Genomic DNA, 19,785 nt, shown 5'->3' with positions numbered 1-19,785 from the left:
CCCTGCAGTGCAGTCACAGTCTCTCTCTCTCCTCCTCTCTCTCTCACCTGCCTGGCGAACAGGGAAGTCCACCTGTTCAGACACGATGATCTGCAGCAGCGTGGGGGCAAAGTTGATGATCTTGAAGGACTGAAACAACAACGTAAAGTGTAACGTAACACAGGCATAGTATTCTGTGGTTAGGGTTTGTCACCATTTATGACATTTTACTTGACGTTTATTTGTCACTCAAAATAACGATTAAATTGTGTTTCTGTCTTTGATACATTGGAAGTTACATTATGAATATCTGTTGACATGTTTGGCTTTTAGGGTTAGTAAACAAAAGATGCATTAGGGCAGTGACAAACAGCGTAGAGCGTACATATTTGATTACTTTACACCAGGGGTCGGCAACCTTTTAGCCACAAAGTTTTATTTTCTTGATAGTCAGTGTGCCATATCAACATTAAGATGAATTATGATAACACCACTTCAAAATAAAATATTTCCATCAGATTTTGATTGTCCACTCCAGTCCACACAACAACCTTTATTTTTGTTTCATTTTTCCCCCAGACGGAAGATGGGCAATTTCGACTATTTGTTTTAGAATATGTTGCAAAAAAATATTTTTTAATTATGTCAAATAATTGTGATTAGGCCATTGCCTATGTCATAATTGTGACAGGCCTATCTGTGGCACATCTTAAATTCTTAGTGAGTTATTTTATCAGAGCAACTTCAATGTTAATGGGTAATTTGGGCCATATTCCCTGATTTGGGTCATGTGATCCCTATGTAGGCCTGCCTATCTATGTATGTATGTATGTATGTATGTATGTATGTATGTATGTATGTATGTATGTATGTATGTATGTATGTATGTATGCCAATCTGTCAGTGTCAGTATAGCCTCTAAAACAGCAGGCATTTTAATCTGTCAGCAGATGAGAAGTGTCAGCATTCCTATAAACTGAGAGTGGCACTGCAATTTAATCACACAGATTCCTCTAGGCTGCATCACTTTGTATGTTCGGCTGTTCGCATAATATGCACCTTTGTTCACTTGACTAAACCACTCTAGGTGTATAAAGCCTTGATGAAAATTCTGCACAATCCAATGTTTAACTGGTCAGGATCAGCAAGAGACACAACAAACAAAACAAAACAATGAAAATATAACACACTACTATAGTGAACACAATACTAGTGTGTTCACTATAGCCAGTTAAAATACCAAACAAGATCAGGAACTAAAATGTTTACCAAACATCACCAAGTGAAAATGTAGCCTGACTGAAAGCAATGACATTTGCCAACAGTAGTACAAATCTCTATCTTTTAAAAAATAGACCAATATATGTAATAGTTTCAGATCGTTCTTCTGCAAATGTGTTTGTGTACTGCGAAGGGACTATAATAATAGTCATTGTTGCTCGATGGCTGTCACAACCAACACAATGCTGTGGTGTGTTGTTGTTCCGTGCAACAGTAGCCTATATAAAAACTGGAAACTGAGTGACTTTCTCTATATATAAATTATATATATTTTTTCCCTTTTTTGCTAATGCATGTCTGTCTTGTTTAATGTTATGTTTTTTTCCCTTCTTCATCATGTTATAGGTGTGGAGTCTGGACCCCCAAGAACAGATGTTCATTGTTTATGCATTATGCATCAGCTAATAATGGAGATCAGTGTGTGTGTGTGTGTGTGTGTGTGTGTGTGTGTATGTTGATGCAAAATGTGGCCAACTATAGCGATTAGCAATAAAGCCACAGCTTTAGCACCGATATGGAACCATACCAGGCAGGCCTGATCTATAATGGAAGGTTTGTAAATCTATCAATCTTTAAAAAGAAAAAACAATTATAGGGCCTATCATCCGTACCATGATCATTATGTGGGGGGAAATGGGGCGGGGGGGTTGGATGCTAGAATCTAACACAAAAACAAACTACTTTTGTTGTTGTTATTGTTGCAGAAACCCACCTGATTGAGTTCATGTTCAGCCGCTATCCTCAGGTTGGGGTCGATCGTGCCCTTCAGTGCCTGAATAATCCGATTGGGATCCATTGTAATGTTTTCGATCAGGTTTCTCTCCTGTGCCTGTGTTCTCCTTTTCTCACAATCACATACATGTACTACTGGCCTGATTTATGCTTCGGCCGCACGGCGGTGGAAACATACCAGATCTACAAGACCACGGGACGTCGCGGAAGCGACGCGCCGTGGGCTTGTAGGTCTGCTATTTTTCCCCAAGGCTTTCGTGGATCTTGCATACACACTTTGGCCCTGCCCCGTTTTACCGGCAACCGGCGAATGTCGGACGTAAAGCAATGTAAACAGACAGACACTTTACGGCTTCTCTCTTCTTCATGTCCTTCATTGATAATTCATCTCTCTCTCTCTCTCTCTCTCTCTCTCCATATTTGGCATTTTGCTGCCACCTTGAGTTGGAGGAGTTTCTTTTGAAACAACCAGATGGACCATGAGATGGGCGTGATCATGTCACATGATATCAATCACTTTCATTATCATGTTCCTTTAGATTCACACATTTCAATAAGATTTAAGTCCATGTTGTCTCAATGCGTACAGAGCAATATTATAATTGTGTCCCTCGTCAATCGTTTGATGAATTGAACATGGTGGACCCTCTTGTAAACAAGTGTAATGCTTAATTGGGTCGTCCACTCACAGTTAACAGTCTTTGTATCGAGTTTGTGCTTGAAATGTACTGTAATTCTGCAAACTGTTAATACATATTTCAATCAATCCCTGACCCCTTTATATTTGTAAAGTAGATAGGCTACATAGTACATATCCTCAAAATTCACCCTGCCATTTCCCATTCTTAGCAGTGGGCAAAACTTTTTCCGGCACCCAGGGGCACTAGAATGGGCGAGCAGTAGGTTAAGTCGACGACCCGCCTCATGTATGGCATTATCCTCTGCCCCAGATTTGAACTCCCCCCCCCCACATGCAAACAAAATCCTACTTCCTACACACATTGGAACAATTTAGTATTTTTTTAATAACCGTGGCGGTAAATTGGTCAGCAATGCCTCACGATAGCCTGGTGGTGTAAAATAGCCTACGTGGAAGGCAAGTTTCATGAATAAAAGAACTAAATGATTTTACAATTTCAATTAAAAAAAATTAAAGACACCACTTGGTTTAAGGGGGGGGGGATAAGCATTTCTTTTTAATGAACCGAATGATTTCATCTGTAGAACTGCTGAGAAAAAAAAACTCAACAAGATGAACTGCTCATTATATTTTATTGAGGCACATCAAGGGACCATGTCCTCCACAGTAGCCAAGTTAGTGCAACGATTCAAGTGTTAAACACCTCATCACCCCGTCCTCTCTTCCTGCCGTACCTCTTGGGTTCACACAAAGGCAACACTGAATGCATTCGTTTGACACAGTGTTCATTGTCAAGTTAAATGCCAATTGTAAAGTTGCTTACACGATTCATCCCATAAATAAGCCAGTCATTCGTTAGCCATTCAAGGAACCCAGTCACGTCTTAGAAAAGAAAAAAAGCCATTCAGAAATACAAAAATAAATAAATAAACAAAAAAAGGCACAACATAACATTGCATCAGAGGTCTGGATTTGTGACCTGTAGCTTTTAACGCAAAGTGTTACGCTACAGTAGGCATTTACAGCGAGAGACAATGGGCCAAGTTGTACATTATGCTCCAAACGCATGATTCAGAGTTACAAGTGTCTCCAGGCTACCACCACTGTGCACCAACATTCATGGGGAAATGCATACTTTGTGTCGAGGTTAACTAATCATAATCAATTAACAGTCGCCGTTTCAAATTTAGAGAACGGCTCCAACACTTCCATACACTAGTTGTGGCCATTGCCACGTACGTACGTATCCCATATTATGTTAATGAAATGGGGTTTGAACTGCGATGGTGGTGACGTAGGGCACTGGCATGCAGCCTGAACCGCATGATGCAGAAATATCACAGTTTAATCACCGCTTAGTGCAAAAGCAACAGAGTCCTAACACACACACACCGGCAGGAAATGAGACGCGCCCGGCCCGGCGGGCTTCAGTCCTGGTAAAGCATGAAGCCGGAGAACGTGCTGTACTTCCAGGTGCTCCCGTAGATGGCGCCGCGGTGCAGCCGCAGCCACACCTGGTCGCCCTGGTAGAGCGGCAGGATGGCGTGGTTGCTGGCCGTCTCGTGGTCGGGCGCGCCGTCGTTGGCGTAGGCGGACACCATCACCTCGTCGTTGCGCATCAGGTTGACGTAGAGCGGCACGTTGATGGCCAGCTTGAGGATGTGGAAGTGGAAGACGTACGTGCCGTGGGCGGGGCAGGTGAAGCGGCCCATGTGCGGGTCGTACATGTCGCCCAGGTTGCTGTGCAGCTGGTCGAACACGATGGGCTGGTCCAGGTTGCCCGGGGCGTAGTTGGCGGTGCGCGAGGCTGTGAAGGCCACCCGCATGGCCGCCACAGGCTGGGAGACAGGGTAGAGCTGCATGGGCATCAGGGTGGCGTGGGGGTGCGGCGTGACCGACACCTCCAGGGCCGAGGAGGAGTCCCCGTGGCCGGAGTCCACCACGGTGTACATGCCCTCGCGGTCCGGGCTGCTCACCTGGGACGAGTCGCTCCAGCCAGCTGAGGAAGCAGATAAGAGACGAGATGAGACCTTCATTGATTCCACGAGAGGACATTCAGTCAAAGGCAGCACAGCAGTTCGTATTTGGATAGAATAGATACAGATACAGTAAAGAAGCCGCACAAAAAAGAAGCACCGTCAATGATGAACACAATATGCAACACAGCACAGTACACACCCTCAACAAAGCTTGCATAAAGACGTGTGATGTTTCCTCGTTACGTAAGGTACTGTATATACTCTAAGCATATCAACGCATATCTGTGTTGGGCGGAAACCTTGCATTTTCTCCGAAAAAGCTAAACTGACGGAGGTCCCAGGACTGAAACATTTGCTAGATTTAAACTAACTTTCAGCACTTCATGAGCATCTAAAAGTCACAGCGGTTTTAAATGTATATTGTTACGTACCACTGGAGTTATGTTGTCGTGCTCCTCCACTGCCTCCACCTCGCCTATAACCATGCTGGTAGCCAGGGTCCTGGGAGCAAAACAACCACACACACAAATGTCACTACCCAGTGTTGATTTCGTCGACATAAAATGTCCTTCGGCTACCTTTTTTCACCGACAAAAACAAAATAAAAACTAAGCCATCATGACTAAGACTAAATACCACGTATAATGACAATTTCGTCAACAAATACAAACTGGACTAACATGTTAGGGAGGCACTTGTGGAGAAGAGATCTAGTGAACAAGTCATCATGGGTGCGCGTGCCGCACGGGTATCACAGACAGAAAACAGCTGATCTACAAGTTCACGTATTGTGAGCTTGTAGATCGGCTACATTTCGCCATGCAGCTACAGTGCGTAAACATCGGTCATCGGTCAAGGGCCAAACATTCCACATGACGAAAATATGACCTTAACAGAATTTTTATAAAAACCCTATGACTAAAATAAATGAAAGTTGGCTGTCAAAAGCAACACCTGTCATCATCACAATCCCAATAGAGGGTATGCGTGTGACATCATCATCAAACCAGGAAGTTATGCAGGAAGGCCTACTGAGTGGCAAAAACCTACTTTCTGGCCTTGACAGCCCATACGTCCACACAGAAAAGTCCTATTTGATTGCATTAAACAACATTAAACAATGTTAAACTCCCTTTGCATGTTGCTTTGCCACTCGATTTGCCACTCGATGTGCCATTCACTTTAAGCATGCGCATACCCTCTATTCCACTGACAAGTCAGCAGTGAGACACCAGTGGCTAGAGGTACCACATGACTTACCCTAGTTCCATACATGAGAGGGCCAGAGTCCCTGAGATGTGCCTGGTGGATGAAGGCTCCTCCTGGGGAGAGAGGAAGGAAGAACCACACTCTGGTAAGACTTCAAAAATAAAAGATACTCGTCTGAGTGCATGCCTGGAGGACCAACTACTGTAGACCAGTGATTCTCAACGTTATTGGTTTCAAAGACCCTCATTTGATAATTACGGCATTATTTATCTATGTTTTGTTTTAATATATGGAACCCCAATACTGTAAAATCCTCAGTGTTCGTTTAACTCTTGAGAGTGTACAAATGAAACCAAATGGACATGTTGGGGTCCATTTGGTTCCATTTGTACACTCTCAAGAGTTACAGACCTGTGTGGGTCCATTTGGACCTCGTGGTGGGATGTTGAGAACCAGTGACGCAGAAATGATAATAATAATAATCCCTTTAGTGGAACGTGAATGAAATGGAACAGGAAGCCAAGGAAAGGAAGGGAAGTGACTATTCTATTAGAGAGGTGAACAGAAACTCGGAATAGCAGAGGAAAATCTTGAGGATACCTCGATACCAACCAGGAGTGCGAAAGGAGTGAGCCAGTCCCTTGCCACCACCACGCGCCATACCTCTCACGGAGCCTCTGGTGTAGTACGCCTGGCCAGCTCGACCCGCACCAGCACCTGGTTGGCCAGGGGACAGGAAGAGCTGCACACCATTACCCACTGTGTAATCTGACTGGTACACTGCCAAGGGGGTGACACGGCACAAAATGTGTTGAGGAAAACGCTCAACAGGTTAGACAAAAATGCTTACTTTAAGATACACCATCCAAAGCTTCACTCTCCTATGTGTGAAATAGTACACAAATGGTCTCCTAAAGCCTAATTCATGCTCCGTCGCGTCGGAAAATAACACCTCTTGTCCCCTTCTGCCATTTGCGACGCGCGGAATGAAGTATGAATCAGGGTTTAATTGGGCGCCATCTAACGTCAGATCTAGTGAACGAATGCCCTATGATTACAGTTGCTAAATCTCGCGAGTGTGTGCTGCTGGGACAGAGAATCGATTACAAAGATTTTTTCCCCCCTGATTTGTCTCTTGCCATGTTAGTGTCAGAATGTGTGGCTTGTGAAGAATGGGCCCAATATTTGGGCCCATATATATATGACCATGATGCTAAAAAGAATGAGTCTGAAGCCGTATTCACGTTCACTTCTCTCATTGGAATCAGTAGACTCACAGCCTACTTCTGGTCTCCTAAAGAGGCAGCCACCTAGGTCACACAGATACAGGAAGTGAAGCGGAGATGAGGCATCTCGTTTTTTCTATCGTTTGTCTTCGGTTTAGCCTAGTAGTGCCTGTTGTTATCGTTCTTTGTCGGGTGATTAGCATACCCGTCTCTGGTTGGTCTTCCGGCAGCACAAACTCCGGTGGCGTTTGGGTGCTGGCAGTGCTGTATCTGGTCTCAGAGAACACGCCGCTGTCCACTTTGTAGCTCAAATCTCCATTCGGGGGCAAAGGAGCATTGACCTTGAAAACCTCAAGTGGAAGGGAAAAGAGTGAATGGCTAAGTAAGCAGGTAGTGGCTTCCAGCGGTGGTCTGGCTTTTTTTTTTTTTTTTAAATCGCACCGATTACGATTCACAACTGCAGACTTTGTATTTTATCATGTTATGCAGTTAAGATAGCTCTGATCTATTGCACTCTTGGCCATTTTCCAAAGCAAGCCCACCCCCAAGAAAATGATTGGATTTGGTTACTTTTAGTAATGTATATAATAAAACCTTGCTTGTGATGGATCCAATAGTCAAAGTTCTTGTCAAGGTTATTGTTTTGTTTTAAAGCGTGTGTTGATTTTTGAGTCTAGTTGAAAACAGACTCCAGAGAAAAGACTGATTTGGACGAAATTCAAATGTTCACCCATTCTTAACAACGACAGAACTGTCAGCAGGAAAACCAGTTAACATAATACTCCAACTACGCTTAAAAACTTAAAAAAAAAAAAAACATAGTCATGCCAGACCACCAGTATATGCGACTAGTCTATGAAACAGGCTGTGGTGTCACTTACTGAGTGAATGTTCTGAAAGGGAGTAGAGGTCAGACTTCTTCTTGTGGGAGGTGTAGAGAAGCCCTGACTCTGAGGAGGGGTGCTGCAAGGGACCACTCCGTTACAGGGGGACTGTTTCCCAGATTCGGATACAGGGGTCTGGGGATACAGAAGAGATTTTTTTAGCATTGGTTCCCCAACGTTTTAGCTCAAGACATTTTATGTCTCCCAGGAGCACCACTAGTGCCCTGCAAGTCACCTACCTCTCATCTAAGGGGTCCTTGGACTGAAAAGCGTTGAAGACCCCTGCTCTAAAGGAGTTTCCGGCCAATAGGTGAGAACGGTTTTGCCGATTTGCTAATGGGGGACCATTTAAAAATGTGCATGCACTGGGGGTGAAGAGCTGCCAATGTTGTTTTTCTTGGCCGCCGTTTTTCAGAAGTTAGACTGGGCCAGCTCTAAATTGACTGGCCCACGGCCCGGGTGGCCCAATAGAGAATACGCATCTGCCTGTGGTTTGTGCTGATGTCATCTGCAATGTTACCTGTGGTTTGTGCTGGGGTCATAACTATGCTTACTAGAGTCTTTCTTCTGCATCAGGCAGACAGGATGCAGGCAGACAGGATGACTGCGTTAGGCAGTGTATGTTCTTGTACTTTTATTGATAGCCTGTTTCTTATTCTGCTTCAGGCAGGAAGATTGTAAGCCTACAGGGTGAATACATTAACTGTACTTCTAACGCCCTGTTTAGTAAGTTAAACTGCTGGGTCTCTGGTGCCCGACTTTACCCTGCGGGATACAAAAATAAAATAAAATCGTATCCATATATTGTCAGTTGGATGAAAACGTCATGTCCAAAACTGATACATTTCAGGATTAAAAATAAAAACATACCTTTGTAATTGTTTGGATGCCAAGCCATTGTTTTCAGTGTTTTTACCTTTTCAGAAGAGCCACTATGATATGTCCAGGATGTAAACAAAGCTACATGTGGGAGGCAGAGACTGTTCACACAGAGAGAATGTTTTGTTTTGCCTGTGCCATTTTTATGCCATAGTTTTATGCCAACCCTGAAGCACTTTGTGATTTGCAAAAATTTAAAGTGAGTTATAAGTCAAATGTATTAACCCATTTTGGGCGGGAACCCCTTTTGGTGTTTTAAGCATTATGTTATACTTTAGCTATTGAAAAATAGCAGATCTACTTGTAGGTCTGCTATTTTTGAAAAATCGTGAAAATGTAGTGCATATCTTTGAATATATATTTTTTCAGAGTGAAAGTTTTTAACTAAAATCTTTGCTTCTGGGAAGGTCCCTAGAACAACATATTTTCAGATGGGGGTCGGCAGTCAATTACATATAATCGTGGGGCTCCTTGACATGAAAATGTTTGAGAACAACGGTTTTTCAGAAAACTGTCATGATTTAGAAGGCATTTGTAGAATCATCCTCAGGTCTGAATGGGTTAAAAACATGTCACGTCGCTCAGTGTCTCAAGCTTGCAGATTTGCCATTTGATGCTTTTGTGTGAAGCTGTACTATAGTCTACGATCAAGCAGGGGGTGTTAGGGTGTAATATATGGAGATAAGGTTTTTTTTTACCCGAGGTCGGCTCTTCTCCTCCAGGCCGACAGAGATGGTGGACTCCCTGCGGTACAGAGGAGGCGTGGAAAACGCAGGCTCAGCATCAGACAACTGCAGCGCCCCCTAGAGGGAGACAATTACCACGCATTACTCCACATGAAACTGATGCATTGATGATACATTAATCCGATGCAGCTTTCGCCTCAAACTTGTATGAATAGGCCTTAAGGGGGAAATAATGCATCGGTAATCAAAATCGTAGCCCTCTGAATTGTAATAGTCAGGTACCTAGCGATTTCCGACCCCCAAAACATATAATTTTAATATTTTTTCATGTAATTTTGGTTACATGAAAATGGTCAATGCCAAATTGTATTTATCCAAATGCAATTGATCAACTAAAATGTCATGTTGGAGACAGCCGTGATGACAGCGTGATAGTCATTACATCGGGGAGGTCTATGGTGAGGTCAAGGTCACAGGTCACCGGGGGCGGCTCTCCATTGGTCAGGCTGGCATTTTGATCCACGAGACAGGCGGCCCGTGGCGTGGACTAAAACAGGAGGGAAGCGGAGAAATGCATATAATAATAATAATAATGACAATTTAGGCATTTAGCAGACGCTCTTAATCCAGAGCGACTTACATTGAGCAAGAACAAAACATGGCAATACATCATATACATAAAAATAGTTATCATGAATCATACGTAAGCTAAGAAGCCAACAGTGGAATAACTAAACTATGCACGTATACTATATAGTGCTATGTCTACATAAAATGCTATCTATCCAAGTTACATAAATTGAGACTACGGCGGAAGATTGTAATCCTGGTCTTTTAAATTCCAGACCGAATGAACTGGATGCACGTAGAAAAGAGAAGCAGATCTTACATGCATTACTGTGGGAATGGGAAGGATATCAACTGGACTCTTCATCGATTCCCTCCGAGCTGTTCAGTGGTGGAAAACAGAAAAACATGTTACTCTACAGTCTACACAACATACGCCAGAAGCTAATTAGAAACAAAATTGACCGCCGTTAACCACGCATGTGGCTATATCAGTGCCACTCAACCAATGTCTTTGGCTGCAACCCCTAGCGCAACATATTTTTAGTTAAAAAGGTTTGCTTATATAGATCCATCTATCCATACACCCATCCATCGATATCCACATATTCAAATAATTTCACACATTTTCACAAGAAAGTGACACGCCAAATGAATAGCCAAATTATATGCTTCTCGAGCTAAAATGGCACAGATGCTTCTTTTTTTTCACATTGAATTATTATTATTACAAACTAATGAATGAACCCTTGTAAAAAATAAAAATCACAGCATAATGTGAAGTGAGAGCGGTGGCTTGTAAATGACCCCTCCTTCCTGGCCTGTGTTTCTGTGTGTGTGTGTGGGGGGGGGGGGCTGCGCAACAGTGACACTTTAAGCGGACATATACACAAGTTGTCCTTTACTGGGTCAAGAGCAGAGGGAATACACACCTTTTGTCCAAAAGTAAAATTGGACATGGCCTACCCTAACACACTGGACTCCTAGGCCCACTAGTGCTTTGTTTGTACTTTGCTTGTATGATCAGTCTCTTGGTACTGTAATCCCTTCACCATGGCAAATAAAGGCTGTATAAAAAGAGGGTTCGCGTGCAAGCATTGCAGTGGAATACAACTCGACTAAATCAAAGTTTGTGTGCAGTGCGGTACCATTTGGAGAGGGCGATCCGGATGCCCGTCGACCCTGTCTGGGATGGTTTGTAGGAGACCCATCGCCATCCAGAAGAGACTCCTGAATGAGATAATACAGTACTGTACGTTCAACCTGAAAACCGTACCAGTCTTATCTAACAATATCAAGCAAATAAAATTACATTAAATTGGTATGGAACTCGCTTTTACGGCGTACCTGCATAAAACTGAAGGAGCCGGTTCGTATCCTTGTCATGAGGTCCTCAAGTTGCTGTTTCCTCTGGATGGGGTCTTTGGGCAAGGCAGATGGAGAGTTGAACACCTCCACAGGGGTGCCTATGTGCATTGTCTGTCAGCAATGGAATCAGAGGATTATTATATTGAACAGCAAGTTCAAACATCACCTGTTGATGTGGATGACGATGGTTCTCTACTCACAGTTTTGGTATTATGTTCTCCTTTGGCCTTCTTCGTACTTCTCTGTAGGAAAGTGAGGATATCAATTATTTAAACAGTCAAGGCCAAGACCTCGTGACCCAGATATTCTCACCAGACACATGTGCCTTTCGCTGTCCCCCACTTTCATCAAGTCTTTGTCAACAGTCAAAGTTGTCAGCTGCCGTTACAACAAAAAAAATAGCAGGATGGATCCATTTGTTCATGCTGCAGACGCTACATTCTGACTCTACCTATCCGAGACCAAGCAACATTTCTCGGCAGGCCTAAATGCATCGAGTTGCTACCACATAATTGGCAGAGTAGAAATGTATGTTATCTTGCAGTTAGACTGTGTAGTATTTGTGAAATCTACATGACTCATGGTGCAGCTGATATATACACATATATATTAAAATGCCTAACCTTTTTAGTGAATAAAAGACCAATCTGATAAAGTATGTCAAATTCAATACGATATGCCCGACACAAAACAAACTCAGGCTGCGTTTAGATGGAGGCGCCGATTGAATACGCTGTAGTGTGCATGCTTGGTTGGCTAGGTGTCGGTGACGCACAGACACCAGATAGACCAGTCACGCATGTGTACAACCACTTACGTTCTTTATCCTATCACAGCTGGTTGTTTACGCAAATGTAAATTGCATTTGCGACGTGAATTAACTTTTGTTGAGGTTTCAATTCCCATCTAAACGGACTGATAATTTATTTTTGAGTTTTCTCTTTTCTCCCCTAAGGCTTTTCAACTCACCGGTTTGGCATCGTGTTTCTTAATGGCAACAGGCATTTTGGGGATGAAGGTGGCCGCTCCTCTCCATGGCTTGTGGCCAAAGCATTGAGGAGAGGCTAACCCGTCTGCAAACTCCAATTCCCAGGAGTCGGGTGGTTCCCGCTCCTTGATGGCCTCAAACTCCTCCTTCCAGTTCTGAGGAGGAGTGGTTTCTGTGTCCCTCAGGTAGAGTCTGTTAAGAAACTGCCATATCACCCATAGAGCACATCAGTGCAATCTACAAGACCTGCTCACAATACAGCAACACATGGAAATGGATTGTTGTTCTCACCTCCTTTTTAGAAATGTCTTTTGGTTTGGATATATCTGGCATTTCTAACAGAAATTGAAAAGCATAAGAACAAGCAATATACAGTATACAACATCAATGAGAAAATAAATACACATTTTACCGCTAGCATTTCCCCACCTTAAAGTTACAATCCGTAAGCTGTATGTCCTCTCCCCAAGGACAAAGGCAATTGCAATTCTAACACCCGGTACTGAACCCAGTCTCCTGCATTGGGAAACCAAACCCAAACAAATAGTGCTCAGCCTGGCTTGGCCAGGGGAGATACTGGGCTTGTGTACTAAACTTGTCAACCACTAGGGTCATAATTTCTAGAATGGAAGAGTAGGGAGACTGCAGATTTATTAAACTTTATTGAAAATGCTCTAGCATACGGTTATATAAAATTTAATACAAAATTAAGTCCCAGATTGTAGCTTTAAAGGAAAGGTCAAACTGTCCAAAAACGGACCTACAGCAGGCATCCTTTCATAAACAAGATGCATATAATCTGTTACTAAATGCACTCCACTGGCAATGGTAGTAGTACCACACAACAATAAGCATTTATTCTGCTGGATATTTATTAAATAAATAAGCATTTATTCCTACTAGTGAGGATGGTGGAGGAGCTCAGGAACGCCTCTGTGGTCTTGCTTGGCGGAGGAGGAAGGCAACGGAAGTACTTGCAATCCAACAGCATATCGAGCTCTTGCTTCATGAGTTTAACTGCAAACACGAATGCAAGTCAACTACACCATGCCAAGTCAAACTTTAAAGAGGTAGTTGGAGGTGATCTACAGAAAACATTCTCATCCTCACATGTGGAGCCAGCCACCGGCTTGTCTTTTCCCTCCAGGAGGTCCAAGTACGCCAATGCAGACTGCTCCATCTGCTCCTGCAAACTAACAGACAGAACAGATGTCACCAAAACACTGCAGAATAAAAACTGAGACGGAATATCATGGCAGCATGTACACTGCTCTCCTGGCAGACAAGAGAGAAAAGAAGGTGACAGAGTCAGAGGCACAAACCTCAGGATCAGGGGGACGATATGGCTCACGAATATTTCAAACATTTGCCTATACGGTATAGGCGTCATAAGGCGTCATGTGGCATGGAGTGAGTTAATAGGCTCTGTGCATACATGTACTGTAGTTCCATTTTCCAGAATGTGGCATTCATGTTTCCAGTTCCGGGTCAGTTTCTCATAGCTTCGTTTGATTGGCTCAGCAGCAGATTTAACTGGAAACGCAAGAAACCATTATGCGTGTCCGTTTCAAATTTCCTGCTTAGCCGATCAAACAAAGCTATCCGGAACAACAGGAAAAGGGAACAACGGTCATCCAAAGAGCCTATTATAGACGAATTCAGAAACGGGTCTCATGGTCGCAGCTTACGTGTTTCCTGTAGGCGGAGCCGACATAGCTGCGGGTTAAACCCGCACCTCTTCTACTACAGTGAACTGTAGAGTGACTGATGTTAGTCTGCCTCAAACGTTACTCTTTTACCTGCTTTTTACTAACACTAACATTACAAAGATGCCCAGAACATCGGGATGAACCCGTGTAGTTTATGGCTGCTCCAACAGTAGTGGCAACATTGGTCTCAGCCACCGCGGTGGCCTGCGACCAATGAGACCCGTTTCTGAATTCGTCTATAGGTTCTATGCATGCAAAATAACTCTTCCTACTTCCAGGCCCCTTACCTCCTTCAAAGGTGTTACTGATGATACCAATTAAGGCTCTGTTCCATTTAATGCATTTTCAATTTAAACAACCCCCATTACTCTCAGAGTTACACACCCGCAAAAGGCCATCCACTCAAGGACACTTTGAGACCCTGAGTGGAGCAGAGGTGTTTCCAGTGAGCCAACATGGACAATAGCACCCTGACTGTTTGACCAGAATGGAACCGAGCCTTCATTAGTATCATCGGTAACACCTAGAAGTAGGGAAAGGGCCCAAGTTCTTTACAAACAGGCGTGTGTGCATAGAGCCTGTCGGCCAGCCCTACCTCAGGCTGTCATCTCTCTTGACGCCCAGCAGGGTGGCGAGCTGGGTGAGGCTGTGCAGCTGCGGGGCAAGGATTTGAGGGGCCTGGTTCTGTCCGCTCAGCAGGTCCTGCCTGATGTGCTCCTCCTGCAGGCAGTGCAGGAGGTGCTGGATCTGGAGCACGCTGCAGAATCGCCTCCGCTCCACCTCCATCTTAGCCACTTGCTCCTTCTTCGTGGCCTTCTTCTGGTCCCTCAGCAGCTGCAACACAGGGGGACGACGGTTGATGGACCACTGCAAGAACTCCGCTCTGGGATACCAAGAAAACTACGCCTGGGGGTTTAAGTTAAACTTAAAGGATGGATAATACTTTTGCCAAAGCGTACAGCACACCATGAGCACGCATTTGGCTTGGCATATGGCAGCATTCTGTCATTTGTGATGTTTATTCCTCACATGACTGCGTCTCACAGTACCTCTCAATAAAAGGTATATCTATGCATCCATCTACCCATGTGAATTTTCACATCAACGTCTAGATATCACACACCAATGAAGGCTGGACGGCCTGAAAACATTGTGTGGATTGGAATACTATGGACTATTAAATTAAGACTATTGACTATTAGGCCCCATTTACACTGGCAGCCAAATCCAGCCTGAATCAGATCTGAGCCACATTGGAATCCGATTTGTCTAAATGAGTCATGTGACCATTTAAACCAATCGGATTTCAATCTTGATGTGGCACAGATCTGATTCAGGCTAGATTTGTCTGCCAGTGTAAATGGGGCCTTAGAACAATGTGTGCAGAGTGGTCAGAACACAAAAATTATGTTTTAATGGCGAGGCTATGTAGGAATCAAGCAGTCTAAATTAGTTTTAATGAATGCAGATTTGATGTAAAAGTACTTTGATGCAAGACAGTTGCAATATTGTTTGGCACGAATGGGTAGCCATTAGAATTTCCATTTGTGCTTTCTATCATTAATGCAACATTGCTTTGTGAACTCTAAACAAAGATAGCTAGGCAACAGTGTGCTACACAGCAAGGCAGTGCATCGAACAAAATGTGGTGGGCTGTCAATACAATAACGAATTTAAAAACTCTTGTCTTGTGACCTTCACTCGACGATGTGAAATGACTTGGAATCAACCAAGTGGAAGACACTGTGCAGTGGGGAACTCGCATCAAGCCTGCCAGCATTGCTGCTGCACACACCCTGTCTCAACCAGAGAGGACATGGATGACAGGGCAAAACAATCTAAGGAAGTGATTATCATTCAAATAAACATGCTCCGAAAATGCATGCGGCCCACCCATCTGACCACCTATGGGAACCCCTTTTGAGGTTTTTACCTTTCAAGACGGGTACCGCTTTTGGGGTTCTTGTTGCCATGTACAGTACCGTTATATAGCAAGATATATTTTTTTGTAATAAATATTTGAAGTTTCTCAGAAAGTTTCTTAGGTCAGGATTTAGAAGGTGTTTGTTTTTAGAATTGGCCTCAGTCCTAAATGGGTTAACACGGCAGCCTTAAGCGGTCAGAGGGGTGGGGGCGCCAACGCTTTGGAGATTGTCCCGAGTCGGCCCTGATCCAGAAAAGGTCGAGAATCACTGATCTAAGCAAGGGGTAGTGAAGTGGGTTTTGTGTCCAAAAATGCAAAATAAATAAATCCTCAGTCAAAATGGGGCCCTTACGCTCTGCGTCAAATCAGTCAGGGACTTGTGCAGGTCTTGCGCAAACACCAGGTTATGGATCACCTCGTCGTACTTCTCCACAGCACCCTGGGGAGAAAACACAGGCGAGCCACATGGAGACGGTGAAAACCTGATGCACCAAAGATAAAGTCACCAATGATGCATGTATTGTACAGCAGTGGTTTTCAACCCATTTCATATCAATTCACCTTATTTATTCGGTATTTGAGCCACGGACCACCATTTGATGAGATGTAGCCTCTCATACCTAAAGACTAAGGATTTTGTCCACAATTCCATGCTGTGGTATCATAGGAGAGACATTCTCTAATTGTGTAGACTTCTTGTAAGTGAAGTAATGCAGATGTCTAACAATAATGTAACTATTGAGTGTAAAAATGAAACCGGTCCATTTGGTTTCATTTTACGCTCTCAAGAGATCTATAAGGGTCAATTTGGTTACCAATTCAGCTGGGGAACACCTGAAACCTCCTCAAGGACCACTGGCGGGGCCCAGACCACTGGTTGAAAACCACTGACATATAGTCATACATACAGTATGTAAACATTTTCAGCATTAGGGCTGTCACCATTATGAAATTGTACGTGATGAGTAATTGTCACACAAATAATTGTCGTTTTTGGGCACTACACTTTGGAACATGTTAATACAAACATTTTTTTGCCTCCAAGACAGACAATTGCACAGAACAGATATGACAAATAACTATGAATAACTAAATAATTGGCGATTATGCGGAATAATTGTGATCATGTCAAATAGGTCTCAACGATGTGATAATTGTGACAGGCCTACACATACCATCTGATCCTTGTTTAAAGCCTCGCCCTGGTTCAGCCTCTTCGTGTAGTCTTCCAGTTTAAGCTGTGGACAGAAAACAAAATCCATCGCCCACCCAGGACGTCCGGCATGACATCTGTGTGCACTCTGTATCAGTGGTCCTGTCGTTTTCAGCTCACACAACCACACAATTACCCTATTGGCCTGAATATAAGACTCCAATGGAAATATCCTAAAACACGGGGTCGTATTATAAATCGGGGACTAGACTATTTGACATTCAATGTTCCGTTTCCACAAATGAGTCTTGAAAAAAGGGGGTCGTCTTATAATCAGAGTAGTCTTATATTCGGGACAATACGGTAATACATTCCTCCAAATCCCTGACTCAGGCACACACACACACACACACATGCAGAACAGTTCCCTGTTCCCTGCATACACTTGATTATTATTGAGTGGCAAATCTTCAGAGGAAACAGGCATCTCTCACAAATGGTTAAACAGAAATCTATGCATGTTTCTCTCAATTACTTGCACATGCAATCCCCCACAACAAGGTTTTGAGTTTTGACACAATATGCATGTTTCAAACCCATCATTGCACTCTGAGAAATCCTACCTTTTTTTTCTCCAAGTTGCGGACCTTGTGTTTGAGGCAGATGAGGCCGTCCTCTATGTAGCTATCATAGCCGTGGTAGGTGGTGGTGGTGGCTGAATCATCCAGAGTGAGCTGGAGAGCACTTAGCCCACCGGGGGAGCCCATCTTCGGGCTACTCTGCAGTTTTTTCCCCTCCTCGGAGAGCTCTGGTGGGGGTGAGACATCCAGGACAGGGGAAGGAGACAGCTGCACCATGATGTTGAGACCCTTTCTGGAAGGGACGCGTTCACATCATCATTTGTGTCAAAACATCAAAGTGAGCCACAGCATTCTATGTCATGACAAATGCAACAGAGAAAGGTGCTGCCTATTCCATCGCCAAACCAAGCAAGTGCTTCAATAGCGCTGCTGGACTCACCCAACTTGGGCCGTGGCCAACCGCGTGACACTGCATTTATATCAAGCCACTGAACAGCAGAGCTCCTCTTGATGAAACCATCCAAACAGGCACAGAAAGCGCTAGTTCACAATAGCATGATCAAACAACCCGCAAGATGCCATTTGGTCGGGGGACAAGTTAACCACCCGCAGCCAGACTAGATTGTTCTGCTTTAATGCATCTGTGCGCATTTATTTACGTGGTTCGTCTTGTGCGTAAATCTGACTTTATTCTAATAGTTGGCTTGTGTCGATTTGATTTGCAACATTTAGTTACCATGAGTCGGAGTAACGAATCAAAGCTTTGCCCCCCGAGTCCCAAACAAGTCGATCACGAAATCTTAAGCATCATCTTACTCGGTGCACGCACGCAACAAAAGAAATAACAGCACATATCACAAGATAACCGAAGCACATGCGCGTGGGGGAACAGCTGTGACTCAATAATATTTTGTATGTGCAGCAGGACGTTTCGTTATGATGATGTGTGATAAACGCCAGACAGCACCAAGGAAAACAGCTGACTAACCTCGTGTCTTTGCGTTGCGTTCAAACGGGTTGCTGCTGCGAAAAATGCTCACAGGACCCGACTGACTGACCCCTTTCCTTCCAAGCCGACCTATTAAATGGTGATGTTTTTTTAATACTACCGAGGCCAGCCCGGTGCTGCCAACATACCTTTATATAGCGTCTAAACAGCCACAAACACGCTCCGCCCTGACGTCATATAGGTTCGCCGGGCACCTGTCACGGTGCGCATGCACATCATTTGGGTCAGTAATGGCACTCAAGTCCTGGCAGTGGTTCTCAGTTCTAAAACTTTTTCATGTCACAACTAAGGACCCCCCAAATTGTTAGCCTATAGAGCCTATTATATGTATTTGTATATTGTTTTTTTTGTACGATATTTTTGTATAAATTAATAAATACATAAATAAAGTCCTAAATTATGCAAGCCTCAAGCACTTTTCCAAAAATGTATTTTTTTTAATATAATTGTATAATCAGCTATTTTGAATAGCCGGATAAAGTAGTTAAAATGATGGTGATGCTGTATTAACACATTTAGCTGGGGACCCATGTAACCCATTTAAGGACCCCTGGTCCCTGGGGGCCCCCTGGACCCCACTTTGAGAACCACTGCAGTGAAGTAGACCTACTAGTCTGGACTGGCAGTGGTTCTCAAATAAATTTGAGTTAAGGAACATGTTAAGGGACCCCAAATAATGTGAATTTGACCGAGGGCAGACCACCATTTAAAGTGTTGTTGAAAAAACAAATTTATTTTCAAAAATGTTCACAACTGATACTAAGACTAGCTTTTATATTTCCAAAGTGCAGTGCATACTGCATATAGTCCTTATATTTCCCTCACTCGAATCAAAAGAGCATGCTTAAATTACCCTTACATTTGATTACATATAGTTTATATGAATGTGTGCATCAAATCTCAAATGCCAAATTAAATCTCTATAGTCTTAAGATGATTTAGACACTGGCTTGAAGGCTTCTTAATGTTATATTTTATATATTAGAACATG

The 19,785-nt window shown here is 43.5% G+C and overlaps 2 protein-coding genes across 7 annotated transcripts in view; both read right to left on the bottom strand.

Annotated features, from left to right (window-relative positions):
• Window positions 1-2,223, bottom strand: part of ipo8 (importin 8) — a gene marked incomplete at its 3' end in the record, with an annotated part of 31,797 nt that extends 29,574 nt beyond the window's left edge. The window contains exons 1-2 of the mRNA XM_079494646.1: window positions 1,973-2,223; window positions 48-129 (exon numbers count right to left, since the gene is read on the bottom strand). Of these exons, the coding sequence (XP_079350772.1) occupies window positions 48-129; window positions 1,973-2,056 (166 nt within the window). The 5' untranslated portion in view covers window positions 2,057-2,223. The remainder of the gene's footprint in view (window positions 1-47; window positions 130-1,972) is intronic.
• A 1,024-nt stretch (window positions 2,224-3,247) lies between these two features.
• caprin2 (caprin family member 2) lies at window positions 3,248-19,062 on the bottom strand. Of its 6 annotated transcripts, none has more exons than XM_079494636.1 (21): window positions 18,923-19,062; window positions 17,828-18,077; window positions 17,227-17,289; window positions 16,404-16,490; window positions 14,723-14,961; window positions 13,529-13,611; window positions 13,319-13,435; window positions 12,710-12,753; window positions 12,400-12,621; window positions 11,631-11,672; window positions 11,410-11,541; window positions 11,211-11,292; window positions 10,385-10,443; window positions 9,938-10,042; window positions 9,508-9,612; window positions 7,928-8,065; window positions 7,252-7,396; window positions 6,421-6,600; window positions 5,872-5,933; window positions 5,043-5,112; window positions 3,248-4,631 (listed from the first exon to the last, which is right to left on the bottom strand). In XM_079494636.1, exons 2-21 carry the CDS (start codon window positions 18,059-18,061, stop codon window positions 4,060-4,062), a joined length of 2,781 nt encoding a protein of 926 aa, XP_079350762.1. In that variant the 5' UTR covers window positions 18,062-18,077; window positions 18,923-19,062; the 3' UTR covers window positions 3,248-4,059. The 6 variants fall into 6 exon arrangements, with proteins under 6 accessions (XP_079350762.1, XP_079350761.1, XP_079350763.1 ...); XM_079494635.1 differs by lacking the exon at window positions 18,923-19,062 and adding an exon at window positions 18,774-18,916; XM_079494637.1 differs by lacking the exon at window positions 18,923-19,062 and adding an exon at window positions 18,774-18,916 and having other exon boundaries at window positions 6,484-6,600.
• Between the last annotated feature and the right edge of the window lie 723 nt (window positions 19,063-19,785).

The sequence above is a fragment of the Electrona antarctica genome (assembly GCF_951216825.1).
Source record: "Electrona antarctica genome assembly, chromosome: 23".
NCBI classification, from domain to species: domain Eukaryota; kingdom Metazoa; phylum Chordata; class Actinopteri; order Myctophiformes; family Myctophidae; genus Electrona; species Electrona antarctica.
The sequence above is the reverse complement of the archived record's forward strand: the minus strand, read 5'-3'. Positions and strand labels throughout refer to the sequence as shown.